This window comes from Sus scrofa, chromosome 14 (assembly GCF_000003025.6).
Source record: "Sus scrofa isolate TJ Tabasco breed Duroc chromosome 14, Sscrofa11.1, whole genome shotgun sequence".
Taxonomy (NCBI): Eukaryota; Metazoa; Chordata; class Mammalia; order Artiodactyla; family Suidae; genus Sus; species Sus scrofa.
This window is the reverse complement of record NC_010456.5, coordinates 29107732-29126340: the sequence shown is the minus strand read 5'-3', so window position 1 is coordinate 29126340 and position 18609 is coordinate 29107732. Positions and strand designations below refer to the sequence as shown.

The window sequence follows — 18609 nt, the reverse complement described above, 5'->3', positions numbered from 1 at the left end:
GGTCAGTACCGTGTAAACATTAGCCAGGATCACGGTTCCATCATCACAATGACATGCTTTGAAAGGCCCCCTCTCACCTGTCCCCCATCAGCGTAGCTCTGCTCCCCCATACCATGTATCTATTTCTCATATGTCCATTCAGGGTTTTTGTGCATGTTCAAGGCCACCGGATACACTAATGACTCTTCAGTTCCCAACGTTGGATTCTAAGCATTGTAGCAAAAGGGATACCTGTATATTCTTTTTTTTTTCCTTTTAAAATACTGTTGGTTGGAGTTCCCATTGTGGCTCTGCAGTAATGAGCCTGACTAGTATCTATGAGAATTCCGGTTCGATCCCTGGCCTTGCTCAGTGGGTTAAGAATCTGAACTGCGATGTAAGTTGCAGACACGGCTCAGATCTAGTGTTGCTGTGGCTGTGGCCCAAGCCGGTGGCTACAGCTCCAATTCGACCTCTAGCTGGGGAACCTCCACATGCCGCAAGTGCGGCCCTAAAAAGACCGGAAAAAAAAAAAGATATATGTACTTGGCAATACACTGTACATATTTTTCTGGGTCTTGGCTTTTTCGTTTAACATTACTGGACACCTTGGAGATCTTTTGCATGTTGCTGTATGGGAATTTTCTCAATATTGAAAAGTAGCCCATCACATTTCATTGGAGAGCCATGCCATCCTTTATTTCATCAGCCCCAGTTTGTGGTTTCCCAGTTTGTGATTTTCCCAGTTTGTGTTTTAGCTGATTTCCAGTCCTTTGCCTTTAGAAACAGTGTAGCAAAGAATAACCCTGCCTTACTTCACTCTGCACCTGGGAAAGACCACGGGAAGGATGCATTTGCAGAAGTGGAATTGCTGGGTTCAAAGGTGTGTGCATTTGCTAGGTCTAAAGCTGTTGCCTTGTGCCTTCCACAGAGTTGGAACCAATTTATAGCCCCATGGCCATCCATATGAGTGCCTGCTTTTCATAGCCTCACCAACAGAGGGCACTACTAAACAGTTGGAATTTTGCTTGTTTTATAGAAGAAAAACGGTATTGATGTAGTTTTAGTGTGCATTTCCCTTACGATGAGTGAGGCTGGCTTTTTTTTTCATATGTGAAAAATATGTGTTAGTGTCCTGTATATTTCATTTTCTGTGAACTCCCTATGTACTTTGTCCAGCAATCTGCTGGATTGCTGTTGTTACTCTAGCTTTTTTTTTTCTTGTCTGTTTCCAAGAGCTTTTTTTTAAAAATTTTTTTTCGTCAGGCCCATGGCATGCTTAAGTTCCTGGTCCAGAGATTGAATCTGAGCTACAGCAGTGATAATGCCAAATCCTTAACTGCTAGGCCACCAGGGAACTCCCAAGGGACTTGTTATATAATGGGGAGATTAGCTTTTTCAGTGATGCGACTTGCAGATAATTTTCCCAGTTTGTCATCAGCCATTTGACTTTAGGAGGTTTGTGTTTGTGTTTGCCGTACGTAAATTTTTATTCGCATGTGGCAGGTTTTAGCAGAGTCTTATTTTGTGGCTTTTGGATATTACCTCATTCTTAAAAGGCCTTGCCTCTGATAAACTGTAAAATAACTTCCCCAAGGTTTCCTCCTGTTTAGCTGTTTATGTTTAAATCTTTGATCTCTTTGGGGTTTTCCCTTGGGTTTGATGTGAGTTTGGCTCTAGAGGATTGCAATCTGGCTTTGTTTAGGCCATTTGGATGTTAAGGGTGATGAGCCAGCACCAACGTCCTGACAACTTCATAATCCTTTAATTCTTTAAATAGCACTTCCTTTCTCTAATGCTCAATCCCTTTCGTAGAAATCATTAAGTGTTAAGGCAGAAAGATTAGGAGGAATGAAGATTAGAGGTGAATGTTTCTCTGGTGTATAAAAGGCTCCCTTTGTGACTGGCCTGCGATGTGACTTTCTTTCCTTTCCTCCATTCAATAGTCACTGAGCGCCTGCCGCCCACCCACCCTGCCCTGGCCCTGGGGCTGAGGGGCAGCGAGCCAGGCAGGGGGTCTTTGCTGCATGGAGCCCATGGTCTGGGGGAGGCTCGGGTGTGCACATGGGAATCTCACATATACAGTAAAATCGCCTGGTAGGGGGTTAGTAGGGGAGGGTCTTTACTGCTATGACTGTGGACAACGGGGGACCTGACCCTGTCTGGGGGCTGGGCAGTCAGGAAAGGTGAACCCCAGGAAGCGACATTTGAACTGAAATGTTGGATGGAGGCTAGCGGCAGGAGCTGGAAGGAGCGTGGCTGGAGGGAGAAGCAGAGACAGACTGTCTGGGGTGGAGTGAGGGGAGGAGGGGAGTGGGGTTTGTAATGGTTATTCTCCTCCAGGGAAGGCAGCCTGTCATCCCCTCTCTCTCTGCCTGGGTTTCTTTTGTGATAAAAGACAGGAACCACTTGAAACAGAAATGTTTTCATTTCTCAGACTTGTGACCTTAGTATTTGGGACCCCTCAGTTACCTGGCAGTACAGCACTGTATTCTGTATAAACGAGGTTCCTGGGACTGGTTTGTAAACAGAGAACTTCTTTTTCTTTTTCTTTTTTCCCCCATTTCTTTCTTTCTTTTTTTCTTGGCCATGCCTGCGGCATTGAGAGGTTCCCAGGCCAGGGATCTAACCTAAGCCACAGCAATGACTATGTTAGATCCTTAATCCTCTGAGCCACCAAGGAACGCCTTTGTTTTTTTGTTTTTTTTTTTTCTTCCAGAGAACTTCATTTTCATAGATTCAAAGGTTTGGGGAGATGGAAGGTTCCAGCTCCTCAACCCATTTGATAGATGGGGAACACTGAGAACCCTGGATCATTCCTAACTTGCCCAAGGGCTCAGGACCCACCCTGCCCCGAGGCTTTTTCCATCTTGTGTTGGAAAATATCTCACTGGTTCTCTCCCCCTCGGATTATTCAGAGAGCCATGGCCTGGGCCTGGCCTTCATCGACCCTGAGGGAGCCTTTTAAAAACGGTTGACAGCATCACCGTTTTCATAAGCACCTAACGCTGGCATAATTGAACCTTTCGCTGGTGACTCAGGATCATTACTTTAATTGTTGGGCTTTATGCTGGAGTCATTGCCCTGGCTTGTCCTTGTGCTGTGTGGCTTCCTCGTCTGCAGGCCAGTGGGTTGGGGTCCAGGGCCAGGAGGGGTGGGGGTTTGGGGTTCAGAGAGTCTCCACACTGCTATGCGGTCGGATTGTTCTCTGTCTCTGTCTCTCTCCCCCATCCTCCCTCTCCTCCTCTGGGGCACCCCGGCCTCTCCCCTGGCTGTGCCATGCCCCGGAGGGGGCTCTGTTACCTCCTTCTCTCCTCTCTTCCTTTCTTTTGCCTTTTCTTCATTGTTTTCCTTCTTCTTCTTTTTTAAATTTTATATATTTTTTGGCTGCACCTGTGACATGCGGAAGTTCCAAGGCTAGGGATGAAAACCATGCCACGGCAGGGACAACACTGGATGCTTAACCCGCTGAGCCACCAGGGAGCTCCTTCAGTGTTTTCCTTCTGATTCTGTCACCTTCACGGCTATGGTGTCTGTACCACTCATGTAGCTTCTATGGACTTGGCCAGGCAGCTGGCAGCCTGGTGCCCCCACGGGGTACAGTGTGTGACCCGCTCCTTCTCAGGCCTTTGCGCCGATGCTGATGTTCCTTCTCCTGTTCCTGTCGGGCCTCCAGTTCCCTGGAGGGCCAAGGGTGTGGACGTCAGTGTGTTGCAGCAGCAGAGTGATAGTCTGGCTTCATCAAAGACGGAGACATCAATTGCCATAGCCTGAAGGAGCCCAGGCCCCACGGGCTGTGTGGACACAGACAGGCTAGCCAAGCACCTGAGTCCTGACGGAAAATAGGATGGTGATGATGTTAATGACAGTAATGACAGTGGCTGCCGCTTAGAGTCTGAGGGATCACCCCAGGGTGTAATCGAAAGCACAGATTCTCAGGCTCCACCCTGACCCACCAGTTCAGATGCTCGGGGGCGGCCTGGGTTTGCACTTAATGACACCCTGCTGTATTCCCGATGCTGGTCAGGTTCCAGGAGCCTGGTCTGGCACCTGATAGGGGAAACCCTGTCCCTGCCCTTGGAGAAGCCCACCTCTAGGAGCCGGTCGGTGTTGGGACGTGGCTTCCTTTGTTTCCAAGCAGCATCACCCCCAATAAATGACTCTGGATGGAGACGTTTTTATCCATAACTCTCGTTCAGGCCAGATCCTGGCCGCATCCTGCATCTGACCCACGTGTGTTTCCGTGTCTCCCCAGGTCCTTTGCTAAGCCCCCGAAGCAGGTGCAGACCGTCTGCGAGTGCATCCTCATCATGAAGGGGTACAAAGAGCTCAACTGGAAAACTGCCAAAGGCATGATGTCCGACCCGAACTTCCTGAGGTCCCTGATGGAGATTGATTTTGATTCCATCACCCAGGGCCAAGTTAAAAATATCCGAGGTGAGGAGTTCCCTCGTGGCTCAGCAGGTTAAGGATCTGGCGTTGTCACTGCTGTGGTGCGGGTTGCTGCTGTGGCACAAGTTTGATCCCTGGCCCTGGAACTTTTGCATGCTGCAGGCACAGCCAAAAAATATATAGAATCTGATTGCAGTGGCTTAGGTCGCTGCAGAGGTGCAGGTTCGATCCCTGGCCCAGTGCAGGGGTTTGAAGGATCCGGCATTGCCATAGCTACAGCATAGGTCATGGTTGTGGCTCAGATTCAGTCCCTGGCCTGGGAATTTCCACTTGCCTTGGGTTCGGCCATTAAAAAAAATATCCGAGGTAAGTGTAGCCAGATGTAGGAATAGCTAGGTTGCAACCTGTGTCTCAGTCTTTGGGGCAGGGATGGAGAGTGAGGAGGGGGCTCGTCACAGGCAGACTCTCCCCTTGTGTTCAAATGATGTCCCCTTGGCTTTGCTGATGGGAGAGGGGGAATGAGTTGTCCCCGGGGAAGATGGCAGCATAGTTGCATGAAACAAGGAAGGTGGTTGCTGGATGGGCAGCAGATGCCCGATGGATGTTTGATTCAGCCCCAGCGCTGGTTCTCCATAGTAGGGAACATGACTTTTCTTATGGAGCCCAGCCCGGCCTGTCTACTGTCCCTCTTGTCTGATGGGGCATGGTAGTGCCAAGAACTGGTCTACCCTGGACTTCTCCCCTTGTGCCTCTTGCCTGGGGGATGGGCAAGGAGGAGCAGGAGTGGGCGCCACCCACAGCCATGCCCTCTCTTCAGTTACAGGTGCCCACCTTCCCTCTGAGCCTGATTCCTGACCTGTCCCAGAGCTTAGCCAGTGGGAATGATGTTAGTCAAAGGCAATACAAGTTCATCGTGTCCCTGTTTATCCTGATGGTTCATTCACAACTTCATCATCAATGCTTTTTTTTTTTCCAGTCACTTAAAAACAAAAAGAATCAATTATATTTTCATTTGAAAAAATTAAAAAGTAGCAAAAAAATAAAAAAACCAAACTAAACGAAAAGCAAAAGATAGCAACTACAAAAACCCAACTATTCCATTTAGAATGGATAAGCAATGAGGTCCTGCTGTACAGCACAGGGAACTCTATCCAATCACTTAGGATAGAACATGATGGAAGATAGTATGAGAACAGGAGTGTGTGTGTGTGTGTATATATATATATATATGACTATGGGTCACTTTGCTGTACAGCAGAAATTGACAGAACATTGTAAATCAGCTATACTTTAATAAAAAATTTTTAAAAATCTATAACCCATTAAAAAAAAACAAAACAGGGAACTCTCTCTACCCATATCTTGATTGGATGGTTTCCCATTTATGTGCAGTTACTGCCAGGGTGAGGGTGTGGTGGAGGTGATGATGCCTCTTCATGACCTATGAATCCCAATTAGCTGCCAGCTCTGAGCCACCTCGGTGCCTAGTTGGAGGTCCCCACTGATGCCCTGCGTCCCCAGGCGCTGCTGGGTGTCATATGGAGGCACCTGCGTCCTGGGGGCAGTAACCTGTGCCGCCCACTCACATCTGAAACATCCACTTGCACAAAACTCATTTGGGGTTGGATCTATCTGTCGTCCATGGGCGAGAGGTCCAGATCCTGCTCCCAGATTTACCAAAGAGTAAGGAACTTGTTCCACATACTTTGTTCATAAGCAATTTATTTTCCATTTTATTCTCCCAAGATGAAGCTCGCCACTCATCGAAATCCTGTGTCTTTGACCTCTAGGCCTCTTGAAGACTCTTAATACCACGACTGAGGAAATGGAAGCTGTGAGCAAGGCAGGCCTGGGGATGCTGAAATTTGTTGAAGCTGTCATGGGCTACTGTGATGTTTTTAGAGAAATCAAGCCCAAAAGAGACAAGGTATTACCCACCCTTGATACCTACACACTTCTGCCAAGAGACCATTTTGAAGTCAAAATTAATGTATCCACAGCTTTACTGGAAAAATTCTGGCAAGGTTCTGGTTTTAAACTGTACTGGAGTTCCTGTTGTGGCTCAGTGGGTTAAGAACCAGACACAGTGTCTGTGATGATAGGGTTTTGATCCCTGGCCTTGCTCAGTGGGTTAAGGATCCAGCATTGCCACAAGCTGTGGTGGAGGTCACAGATGTGGCTTGTGGCTTGGATCTGGTGTGCTGTGGCTGTGGCATAGGCCGGCAGCTGCAGCTCTGATTCAACCCCTCGCTTGGGAACTTCCATATGCTGCAGGTGCAGCTATAAAAGAAAAAAAAAAAAAACTGCATAAACATTTTCCCCCGATAAATGAAAACTCTGAATTAGGACTCTTATTTAGACATAATGTGAACTGGCAGAACCAAATTCTGAAAGATTCTCAAATGAAAGGGGGTAAAAATCACTATTGGGGAGTTCCTACTGTGGGACAGTGTGTTAAGAATCTGACTACAGGAGTTCCCGTCGTGGTGCAGTGGTTAACGAATCCGACTAGGAACCATGAGGTTGCGGGTTTGGTCTCTGCCCTTGCTCAGTGGGTTAACGATCCGGCGTTGCCGTGAGCTGTGGTGTAGGTTGCAGACACGGCTCGGATCCCGCGTTGCTGTGGCTCTGGCGTAGGCCGGTGGCTACAGCTCCGATTAGACCCCTAGCCTGGGAACCTCCATATGCCACAGGAGCGGCCCAAGAAATGGCAAAAAGACAAAAAAAAAAAAAAAAGAAAAAAAAGAAAAGAATCTGACTACAGTGGCTTGAGTCGCTGCAGAGACGCAGGTTAAATCCCCAGCTGAGTGCAATAAAGGATCTGGTGTTGCTGCAGCTGCATCTCTGATTCAATCCTGGCCAGGGAACTTCCATATGCCGAGGGTGCGGCCATAAAAATTATATATATATATATATATCATTCTCGGCTAAAGCAGAGCTTCTTAACTGGGTGCTATTGCCGGTTTGTTTTTTGGGGTTTGTTTTTTTTTTTTTTTTGATCATGCCCACAGCACGCGGAAGTTCCTAGGCCAGGGATGGAACCCCTGCCACAGTAAAGACTCCAGCCATAGCAGTAACAATGCCAAATCCTTAACTCGCTGCACTGCCAGGGAGCTTGATCTACTGCCATTTTGGATTGGATCCTTCTTGGTGGGGGGCGGGGGGCCTGTCCTGGGCACCTTAGAATGTTGAGCAGCATCTCTGGCCTCTACTCACTAGATGCCATTGTGCCTGCCCCCATGTTTCAACAACCCAAAATATCCCCAGACATTGTCATGTGTCCCTTGGGGAGCAAAATCAGTCCCCGTTGAGAACCACTGAGCCAAAGTTTCATGAAGAACATACAATTCAAAGAGAATTATAAGGCTGAGTCCATCCTTTGGAGACATGTTTTGACATTGCTCTATAACTCAGAGTTTTATCACTCAGAAAACTTGGAACCTAACAGTGGGACCAGTATTGTCTTCAAAGCATTCTTTTGAGTTTTGGACTTAGAACCATCATTTTGGAAATTTCGTACACATGAAAATTAAGCCATCTGCTAACTTGGAGGCAGGACATCTTTTTTGTAATGGGATATAGGACTTGTGCATCAAACCACAGAGGAGGTCACTAAGAAAAGAAGCTGTGCGCCTTGTGATGACATATGGTGGCCCCAGGGGGTGTGGACAGCATCAGGACTGGAGGTGGATCTAAGCCTAGGTGTGTGACTGTATCAGCCTTGCCTCGCGACCATCTTTTTTTTTTTTTTGCCATGTCTTGGGCCGCTCCCACGGCATATGGAGGTTCCCAGGCTAGGGGTCTAATTGGAGCTGTAGCCGCCGGCCTAAGCCAGAGCCACAGCAACTCGGAATCCAAGCTGCGTCTGCAACCTACACCACAGCTCACGGCAATGCCGGATTCTTAACCCACTGATCGAGGTCAGGGATCGAACCCGCAACCTCATGGTTCCTACTCGGATTCGTTAACCACTGAGCCACGACGGGAACTCCATCTTTTTCCCCAGCGTTCTGTGAATTGTCTTCACGTAGGTGGCCAGGCTGGAGCGGAATTTTTACCTCACCAAACGGGAGCTGGAGAGGATCCAGAATGAGTTGGCAGCCATCCAGAAAGAACTGGAAGCTTTGGGGGCCAAATACGAGGCGGCCATCCTGGAGAAGCAGAAGCTGCAGGAAGAAGCAGAAATCATGGAGAGACGGCTGATTGCGGCAGACAAGCTCATCTCCGGGCTGGGGTCTGAGAATGTCAGGTCAGCTGGGTTCACAAGCCCTCCTGATCAGCGGTTCTAAGTGCAATTTTGTGGTTTGTGAGTGGGCGTCATCTGCAGAATTTCTCGCCATGTGGAGTCTTTGTTCTATGCTGCATTTTGATCTGAAAACTGTGAAAAGGTTCTGAGTTTACCATTATCATGTTTCAGGTGGCTAATGGCCACTTTATAGGTTCATTTTATTTTATTTAAAAAATTTTTTATTACAGTTGATTTACAATGGTCTGTCAATTTCTGGTGTACAGCAAAGTGACCCAGTTATAAACATATGTATACATTCTTTTTCTCTTATTATCTTCCATCATGTTCTACCAGCAGTGATTGGATATAGTTCCCTGTGCTATTCTGCAGGACCGCATTGCTTATCCATATAGATTCATTTTATTTATTTCATTTTTGGCCATGCCTGAGGCATGCAGAAGTTCCTGAACCAGGGATAGAACCCATGCCATGGCAGTGACCTGAGCCCCAGCAGTGACAACACTGCATCCTTAACCACTAGGCCACCAGGGAACTCCTATAGATTCATTTAAAATTAGGAATCAAGTGTTATTAACTGAGTAGCTATTAAGAGGAAGCCGTGCAGCCGTGGAGACAGGGAGACCCCCCCACCCCCACCCCGCTGTGGCGTCTGGCCAGGTGCCCTAGGTTCTGGGAGTGTTTGCTTCTTGAGGATCTTTAACACACCAAGTCCCTTCTGGGTGAGTGTGAAGGAGGAGATCATCTTAGTTGCTGCATCTTGTGGGTGGTTCAGTCCTGAGCTTCACTGTTACGTACATGGAGCTGTTTGATTCCTGCGGGCAAGAGGGCCACTTAGCCGCAACAGGTCCCCTCGATGTGATGACAGTTTCTAACCTGGTACCTGTAGAAATGGCATGGAAAACGCTGGAAAATACTGTCTGCTTGTGGGAAACAAATCATTTTCAATAGGTCTACAACCCAGAAGACATTGGCCATTGACCAGAAGAGGCCAAATGCAACATCCGCTTTCTTTTATCTTGGGTAGAATTTTGTCACCAAGCAGGACTAGGGCTCCTGCTCTGCTGGGCCCACTTATAAGCTTTGGATTAAGCGTTTGGCAACACTTACTATGTATCTTTGAGACAAAATGCACCCCACAGACATTTAGAGGTCCTGTTAGATGCTGGGTTTCTGCCAAGCCCTGGAATTGAACCAAGTCTTTGAAAACATGGGGTTTGCCAGGCAGGGCGATGGAAAGAATTTCTCAGGAGGTGTTTCCTTGTGTCAGGGTGGTTCGCCTAGAATGTTCTTTTGGGTTGTGCCTGAAGGCAAGTGCTTACGACAGCCCCTGCCTCCCGTACCAGGTGGCTGAACGACTTGGACGAGCTGATGCACAGGCGCGTGAAGTTGCTGGGCGACTGCCTGCTATGTGCCGCGTTCCTGAGCTACGAGGGTGCATTCACCTGGGAGTTCCGGGACGAGATGGTCCACCAGGTGTGGCAGAGTGACATCCTGGAGAGGGCCATCCCCCTGAGCCAGCCCTTCCGGCTGGAGAGCCTGCTCACGGATGACGTTGAGATCAGCAGGTGAGGGGGACCCTGAGCCCAGAGGACCCGGCTTGTGGGGGGAGCCCCAGGGGGCGTGGCAGGAGTCCCAGGTGGGGGTGCAAAGCCGGGGGTGCGTGGAGACAGCAGGGAGCACCCGGTGCCCTGAGACTCAGAGGTTCCCTATTGGTTCACAACTTGGCCAGAAAAGGCCCCACTGCCCCTGTCACTGTCTCCTCCAGGTGGGGCTCCCAGGGACTGCCCCCCGACGAGCTCTCGGTGCAGAACGGCATCCTCACCACCCGGGCCAGCCGCTTCCCCCTCTGCATCGACCCCCAGCAGCAGGCCCTCAACTGGATAAAGAGAAAAGAGGAGAAGAACAACTTGCGGGTAGGGAGCCGGCACATCCTGCCCCATGTCCTCCCCTTCTTGCCCAGCCCTGCTTCCCCACCGCCCACCGCCTCTCCCTGGCCTCTCAGGCCCCCACCTGCCCTGGTGAATCTCGGGGGTGGCTTGAAGCACCGTGAACTTGACACTGCTCTTTGCCTTTGTGTTGCCCTATAGGCTGTGAGCAATGTAGGGCCAAGAGGGTGCTTTGTTCATCTTTGTGTCCCCCCCCCATACAGTGTGGGCTTGGTGGCCTTAGATTCTTGATCACTTTCTTTTTGGAAGGTGGCGGAGGGGCTCGATTGTAATTCACATACCATAAATCCACCCATTTGAAGCATACAGTTCAGTGGCTTTTACTGTATATTACACACCCAGGTGTGTAACAATCACCAGGATCAATTTTATCACCCCCACAATGTCATATCCTTTAGCCGTCACCACATCCCCAAAACTTCCATTTTGCCTCCTGTCTCCTCACCACCAACCTCTGACAACCTCGAGTATATTTTCTATTTCTATAGATTTGCCTGTTCGGAGCGTTTCGATGGTACAGAATGCACCCTTTTGCGACTGGCTTCTTTCACTTAGCATAATGTTTTCAAAATTCATTTTCCCTGCCTGGCAAGCCCAACATTTTCAAAGACTTTGGTCAATTCCAGGGCTCGGCAGAAGCCAGCATCTAACACGGGCCTCCATAAGTGTCTGTGGGACACATTTTGTCTCAAAGATGTGTATTAAATAGTAATCACATTGCTTCCAAAGGCTGGATCTGTGCATATTGTAGCATGTTATCAGTTCTTCATTCCTCTTCATGGCTAAATAATAGCCCATTGCATGGATGGACCGCAATCTCTTTATCTACATCAGTTGATGGACGTTTGGGCTGTTTCCACGTTTTGGCTGTTGTGAATAATGCTTCTATGGACATTCATGTGAAGTTTTTGTTTGTTTGTTTGTTTTTTGCGGGCAGGCGTTTTCCATTTTCTTGAGTGAAATTGCTGGGGCCCAATTACTTTTTGCTGAAATGATAGACAAATTCATGATTGTCTGTTTCAGCTTTTCCTTATTTTTTTTTTGGTCCTGGCTTCTAGGTATGTACATGGGGGAAGCATCCTAAGTTCAGGGGAACTTCTGCCCCTAAAATTCACATGTAGTTGTAGTTGTAATGGGGCAAATATCATGAATACAGGCATGTTTCTTTTCTTTTCTTTCTTTTCTTTCTTTCTTTTTTTCTTTTTTCTTTTTAGGGCTGCACCCTCAGCATATGGAGGTTCCCAGGCTAGGGGTTGAATTGAATTGGAGCTTCAGCTGCCAGCCTACATCATAGGCACAGCCACACAGGATCCGAGCCGAATCTCTGACCTACACCACAGCTCACGGCAACACTGGATCCTTAACCCACTGAAGCAAGGCCAGCGATTTAACCTGCAACCTCATGGTTCCTAGTTGGATTCATTTCCACTGTGCCACGATGGGAACTCCAGGAATGTTTCTTGATGTCCCTCTTTCCTGAGCCTGCTGGAGAGCTCTGCAATTGCCAGCCCCCTCCTAGTCACTAATCCTTCTCCTATTCCCATCCTATCTCATAAAGAGGGAGGGTTCAACTTAAGGGGTGAGCGGCTAAATGCATCAATGTAATAAAAAAGGGTGGAGAGAAAGAGAAGAGGAGGCCCCAGGGGCTGAAACAGAGGAAGAGTTTTTCCAGATGTTTTGAGGAAAGTGATAAGAAAGCAGTTGTGAGATTTGGAAGGAAGTGAATAAAAGAGGAGAGAAGATTAAAGCAAACTTTTTTTGTGTGTGTGGGCTCTGTATTTGGATCCTTTTTGAGGTCTTCTAGAGATGTAATGAGATTCTTTCCTGATTACTTTTGGCTGCTGATTGGTGCTTTTTGAACAAGAGGCTGCTCAGAGCCTGAACCTCATGGATTTCTGGATTTATATGGGTTACACACCCCACTTCTCTCCCTGCTCTGTTTTCCCCTCTGCCTCCCTTCAAGGTGCTAACATGTCCATGGCCACCTCCAAGACTTTCTCCCCTTCAATTTGGCAAGTGGGCCGATTTTCAACATTGGCTTCCTCTCCCTTCCAGATGGCTTCCTTTAATGACCCCGACTTCCTCAAGCAGCTGGAGATGTCCATAAAGTATGGGACCCCATTCCTGTTCCATGATGTGGACGAGTACATCGACCCTGTGATTGATAACGTCTTAGAAAAAAACATCAAGGTCTCCCAAGGACGGCAGTTTATCATACTGGGAGACAAGGAAGTGGACTATGATTCAAATTTCAGACTCTATCTGAACACCAAGCTGGCCAACCCTAGATACAGCCCATCCGTGTTTGGGAAAGCCATGGTGATCAATTACACAGGTAAAGATGCCCAGAACCTCAGCACCACACTTAGGTGGAGGCCGCAGTCGGACCTCAGGGTTCTTACGGACGTTGTTTTGTTCAGTGAATGATTCTTTGGTCCTGTCTCACATAGTCAACTGAGCAGTCCCTTGGTCCCTTTAAAAGGCCATGAGCTACGTATATTGAGACGTGCCGAGTCTGGACCATGGGGCTCAGACAGTCACACTTGGAGTGAGGTGAGATCCCTTTCTGTTGAGGCAGGAAGTTATTCTCTATTTGCAGAAGTTTCTGGGCCAGGGTTTGAACCTGTGCCACAGCAGTGACAGCACTGGATCCTTAATCTGATGCACAACTCCTCTGTTTGTGTATATATGCATGTATGTATTTATTTGTCTTTTTGCCTTTTCTAGGGCTGCTCCCGCGGTGCATGGAGGTTCCCAGGCTAGGGGTCGAATCGGAGCTGTAGCCACTGGCCTATGCCACAGCCACAGCAACGTGGGATCCGAGCTACATCTGCGACCTACACCACAGCTCATGGCAACGCTGGATCCTCAACCCACTGAGCAAGGCCAGGGATCGAATCCACAACCTCATGATTCCTAGTCGGATTCGTTAACCACTGAGCCGTGACAGGAACTCCTGTCTGTGTATTTAAATGCATGGCGTGCTTTTGGATTTCCCCCTCTTCCTCTCACTTGATTTCTGTTAGGAATGGAACACCACGTCTCACATTTTCTAGGGTGGTCACCCAGGTTCCTAGGTAGGTTAACCAAGTTTGGGTGTGTTTTCAACAAGGTGTCCCAAGATGTGGCAGCTTTGGATTTGATTTTAGTCTTCGCTCTTGCTGTCCACTCCTCCAGGGAGCAACTTTCCTGTTTTTTGTTTTTGTTTTTTCTTTTTACGGCTGCACCCGAGGCACATGGAGGTTCCCAGGCTAGGGGTCAAATTGGAACTGCAGCTGCCAGTCTACGCCACAGCCACCACAATGGGGGATCTGAGCCACTTCTATGACCTATGCCACACCTCACAGCAATGCCAGGTCCCTAATCCACTGAGTGTGGCCAGGGATCAAACCCGCATCCTCATGGATACTGGTTGGGTTCTTAACCCACTGAGCCACGACGGGAAATCTGAGTCCCAGGTTTGTTCTGTTGGAATTTTCTACCTGGGGTTTTAGGGTGGTTTTGGTAAGAGAGCTGGTCCTCATGTTCCTGAAATGCTGCCCCTACCCCAGTCGCCTCAGGCACTGCCATATAGGTGAGAAGACACAGTGACCCACTTGTCGCTGGGGACACAGTGGTGAGGGCCTCCCCTTGTCCCCCCACAGTCACGCTGAAAGGCCTGGAGGACCAGCTGCTGAGTGTGCTGGTGGCCTATGAAAGGCGAGAGCTGGAGGAGCAGAGGGAGCACCTCATCCAGGAGACGAGCGAGAACAAGAACCTGCTGAAGGACCTGGAGGACTCCCTCCTGCGGGAACTGGCCACCTCCACAGGGAACATGCTGGACAATGTGGAGCTGGTGCAGACCCTGGAGGAGACCAAATCCAAAGCCATGGAGGTATGAAATGCATGGGAAATGCATCGGGCCTGGAAGGGGGATCCCAGAGGTGTTCCCAGGGGTCCCTGGGCATCAGGTCAGCCTCTCTCAGTCAAGAGCGGTAGAAAACCCAGTCAGAAGGGAATTTATCGGCTTGAAAAACAAGAAAGTCCAGGAGTTCCTGTTGTGACTTAGTGAATTAAGATCCTGATTGTCTGTGGGGATGCAGGTTTGATCCCTGAACTCACTCAGTGGGTTAAGGATCCGAAATTGCTGCATATTGTGGTGTAGGTAGGTCACAGATGCAGTGTGGATCAGGTGTTGCTGTGGTTGTGGTGTAGGCTGGCAGCTGTAGCTCTGATCCAACCTGTAGCCTGGGAACTTCCATGTGCTGCAGGTTCAGCTGTGAAAAGAAAAAAAAAAAAAAAGAAGAAGAAGAAGAAGAAGGAAAAAAAAAGAAATCAGGAAAGTCCAGGGATGGCTTCAGGCAGGGCTGGATCCAAGACTTCAAACCTATCATTAGGACTTGGTTTCTCTCCATTGCTGGTCTGGACCTGCTGCTATGTTGGCTTCATTTTCTGCCTCCCTGTAGAGCCAAGCTCCCCTCATAGTCCCAAGCAGGCTCTAGCCTCATGTCCCTTGAGGTTCCAGCCGAAAGAGAAAAGTGAGAATCTTTTCCTGTCCCTATCATAAAGGTCCTGAGAGTCACTTAATTCACATGCTAACCCCAAGCCATTCCTATGGCCTGGTGGTGCTACGTGTGGATTAGCTGGGCCTGAGTTAGACGCTCCTCTCCTGGAGTGGTGGTAGAGCTCCACAGATGAATGAAAGGAAGAAATTGTAAGTCTCTATGGAGTTCCTGTTGTGGCGCATTGGAAACAAATCCGACTGGGAACCATGAGGTTGCGGGTTCGATCCCTGGCCTTGCTCAGTGGGTTAAGGATCCCGCGTTGCTGTGACTGTGGCGTAGGCCAGTGGCTACATCTCCGATTAGACCTCTAGCCTGGGAACCTCCATATGCCATGGGTACAGCCCTAAAAAGACAAAAAAGAAAAAAAAAAAGAAATTGTAAGTCTCTAAATAAAATCCAGGGACTGTTATGAGAAGGGGGCATGGGAGCAGAGAGTCAAGCCACAAGTATCTACCACATCTGCAAGAGGGTGGGTGCCTGTCCAATCCCCGAGAGCTTTGCGTGGATTTCTTTGCCGCTGCCCACCTCCCCCACCCCCACCTCTGCCTTCTCCCTTTCTTGCCCATTTCCTAAGTCTTGCTGGTTATGGCTGTAAGTGGCGACGTGCAGCTTTTCTTTAGGTATCAGAGAAGCTTAAGCTGGCGGAGAAGACCGCCCTGGACATCGACAGGCTGCGGGATGGCTACCGGCCGGCTGCTAGGAGGGGGGCCATCCTGTTCTTCGTGCTGTCGGAGATGGCCCTGGTCAACTCCATGTACCAGTACTCCCTGATCGCCTTCCTGGAGGTCTTCGGGCTGTCGCTCAAGAAGTCTCTGCCTGACTCCATTCTTATGAAGCGATTAAGGAACATTATGGACACGTTGACATTCAACATCTATAACTACGGCTGCACAGGTGAGCACTGGTTTGCACTGATTGGGACCACTGAGCTCCACGTGTGCACCACAGTGTTCGCCTGTGAGTCTGGATTTCCTCTTTTTTTTTTGTTTTTTTTCATGGCTGAACTAGTGGCTTGTGGAAGTTCCCCGGCCAGGCAATGAATCCCTGAGCCATGGCTGCAACCTAAGCTGCAGCTGCAGACATGCCAGATCCTTTAACCTCACCCCATGCCGGGCTGGGGATCGAACCCTCACCTACGCAGTGGATTCTTAACCCACTATGCCACAGCGGGAACTCTGAATTTCCTGTTCTTATAAGGACACCAATCAGACTGCATGAGGGCCCACCCTCACAGCATCATTTTAACTTAATCACCTCTTCTAGGCCAAGTACAGTCCACATTCTGAGGTATTGGGGAGTAGGGCCTCAACTTACAGGGATGAATACTTTTGGGGGAGGACATAATTTTTTTCCTTTTTTTTTGGCTGCCACTGTGGCATGTGGAAGTTCCCAGGCCAGGGGTTGAACCCACACCATAGCAGTGACAATGCTGGATCCTTAGCTGCTAGGCCACCAGGGAACTCTTGGGTGGGGGACACAATTCAGCCCATACCAGTTGGACAGGAAAAAGATTGAGGACCATTGTTCCTAAAGGGCTCATTTAAGTAATCAGCCCTCCTGACACTTATAAAGTAGGATTCAAATCACATATTTTGACTTACACTTTTTTTTTTCCAGGAACACATTTCTTCTGTTAAAAAAAAAAAAAGGGAGTTCCTATTTGGCTCAGTGGGTTAAGAACCCGACATAGTGTCCGTTGGAGGAGGATGAGTGTTAAGGATCCCTCAGTGGGTTAAGGATCCAGTGTTGCTGAAAGCTGTGGTGTAGGTTGAAGATGCAGCTTGGATCCCACAGTGCTGTGGCTGTGGCTGGCAGCTGTAGCTCCTATTCGAACCCTGGCCTGGGAACTTCCATGTGCTGCAGGTGCAGCCCTAAAAGGAAAAGAAGAAAAGGACTCTAGTGTTTTGCATCTTCCTATCAATAAAAATCTGTTGATGGAATGTACTTATTCTACATTAGAGGTTGGCCAAATCTGGCCCCCTGCCTGGTTTTGTAAATAAAGTTTTATTGGAACACAGTCACACTCATTTCTATTCATATTGTCTGTGGCAGCTTTCACAGTACAGCAGCTATGTTGAGTAGTTATGACAGAGACTGTCTATTCTACGAAGCCAAAACTATTTACTCTCTGGTCCTTTGTAGAAAGCTTGCTAGTGCTTCTTTTCGACTGTAAGAACTTTAGCTTTGAGTTGAGCAAACGACCAGCCCCTCATTGAGAAGGTGGCTCTGAACCTCCTTCCCCCGGTCGTCAGTCCCCTCTCCTCTTCCCAAGAGGCCGAGGTAAGTGCTGCCCAGAGGCGTGACCATTTCAGATGCGCTCAGAGATGTGCTCGTAGCGAGGGTCACCGCAGCCTGCACGTTGAGGCAGGACGTGTAAATTGAGCTCCTATTTTTTGCATGCAGATATTCATGGACACCAAATGCTGAGAAGGCTAAAGGCAACTAACTGTGCAGTTGAGGTGTTTCGTTTCATTTCTCTGAAATTTAAGCATGTTGTGCATAAGAACCCCAGTGTTTAAATGAATTTATTTGATCCAGACCCATCTGTTGTTTCTCTTCAGGGTTGTTTGAGAGGCACAAATTACTTTTTTCTTTCAATATGACTATCAAGATAGAACAAGCAGAGGGGAGAGTCCCCCAGGAAGAATTAGATTTCTTCTTAAAAGGTAATGAATTTGCCTCATTTCATTCTTTCCCAACTCCCTGCACCCACGTTGCACAGGCACATGAGTTTATTTGCTAAAACAAGCAATAGCAGAGGTTCTCCTTAAAACTTGGCTTCTAATAGCTCTGCTTTAATAAGTACTTTAGTTGACAGTTTTAGTCTCAGAGATGGTTCATGTTAACTCAGAGCAACCAGTCTCTGCCTGAAGGTTGCGCTGGGGCTGGAAGTCATGCGGCGTTGCCTGGCCAGAGTCACGGACAGTGACTGGGGAAGCTATGCCTTTTGCAAAGTGGGATCCACCCTCCCCCCGGATGAGAGGAGTCCAAGTTCAGAGCTGCTTACTCTTCCTGGTACGTTGGGGTTGGCTGCTTACTTCTCTTCTCCTGTTGTGGTTAGGAAACATTTCCCTGGAGAAAAGCAAACGAAAAAAGCCTTGTGCTTGGCTGTCTGACCAGGGATGGGAGGATATCATTCTTCTATCAGAGATGTTTCCAGACAGCTTTGGGTCTCTTCCCGATGATGTGGAGAAACACGTGACAGTCTGGCAGGAGGTGAGCCCATGCTCCGTTTCTCCTCCTTCCCTTCCCTGGATGTCACTAATCTCCATACTTAACCTGTAGCCTAACTCTTTACTGGTGAGAAGATAAGCCATTCAGAGTGTAGTCAGTGCCCTCTAACTCCCTGGATGGAATTCTCCTTTATCTAGTTCAGTTAGTTTTGTGGGAGAACCATCTGATTGTCCTGTCAATCTGTCTATCTCTACACCCTTCTATCCATCCTTCCATTCAAACATCTATCCTCCATCCTTCCCTCCATCCATCCATGAAATTTTTT

The 18609-nt window shown here is 48.5% G+C and overlaps 1 protein-coding gene across 11 annotated transcripts in view; it reads left to right on the top strand.

The window, feature by feature from the left end:
• The window catches only part of DNAH10 (dynein axonemal heavy chain 10), a 154776-nt gene that overhangs the window by 123915 nt on the left and 12252 nt on the right, over positions 1 to 18609 (top strand). For all 11 annotated transcript variants that reach the window (XR_002338322.1, XM_021072222.1, XM_021072219.1 and 8 more), the window contains 10 exons: positions 4235 to 4416; positions 6162 to 6298; positions 8403 to 8620; positions 9964 to 10185; positions 10386 to 10533; positions 12622 to 12901; positions 14211 to 14440; positions 15731 to 16004; positions 17672 to 17776; positions 18172 to 18326. Coding sequence is in view for 10 of the 11 variants with exons in the window: in XM_021072222.1 (XP_020927881.1) it covers positions 4235 to 4416; positions 6162 to 6298; positions 8403 to 8620; positions 9964 to 10185; positions 10386 to 10533; positions 12622 to 12901; positions 14211 to 14440; positions 15731 to 16004; positions 17672 to 17776; positions 18172 to 18326 (1951 nt within the window). In the remaining variant the exon portion in view is untranslated. The remainder of the gene's footprint in view (positions 1 to 4234; positions 4417 to 6161; positions 6299 to 8402; positions 8621 to 9963; positions 10186 to 10385; positions 10534 to 12621; positions 12902 to 14210; positions 14441 to 15730; positions 16005 to 17671; positions 17777 to 18171; positions 18327 to 18609) is intronic.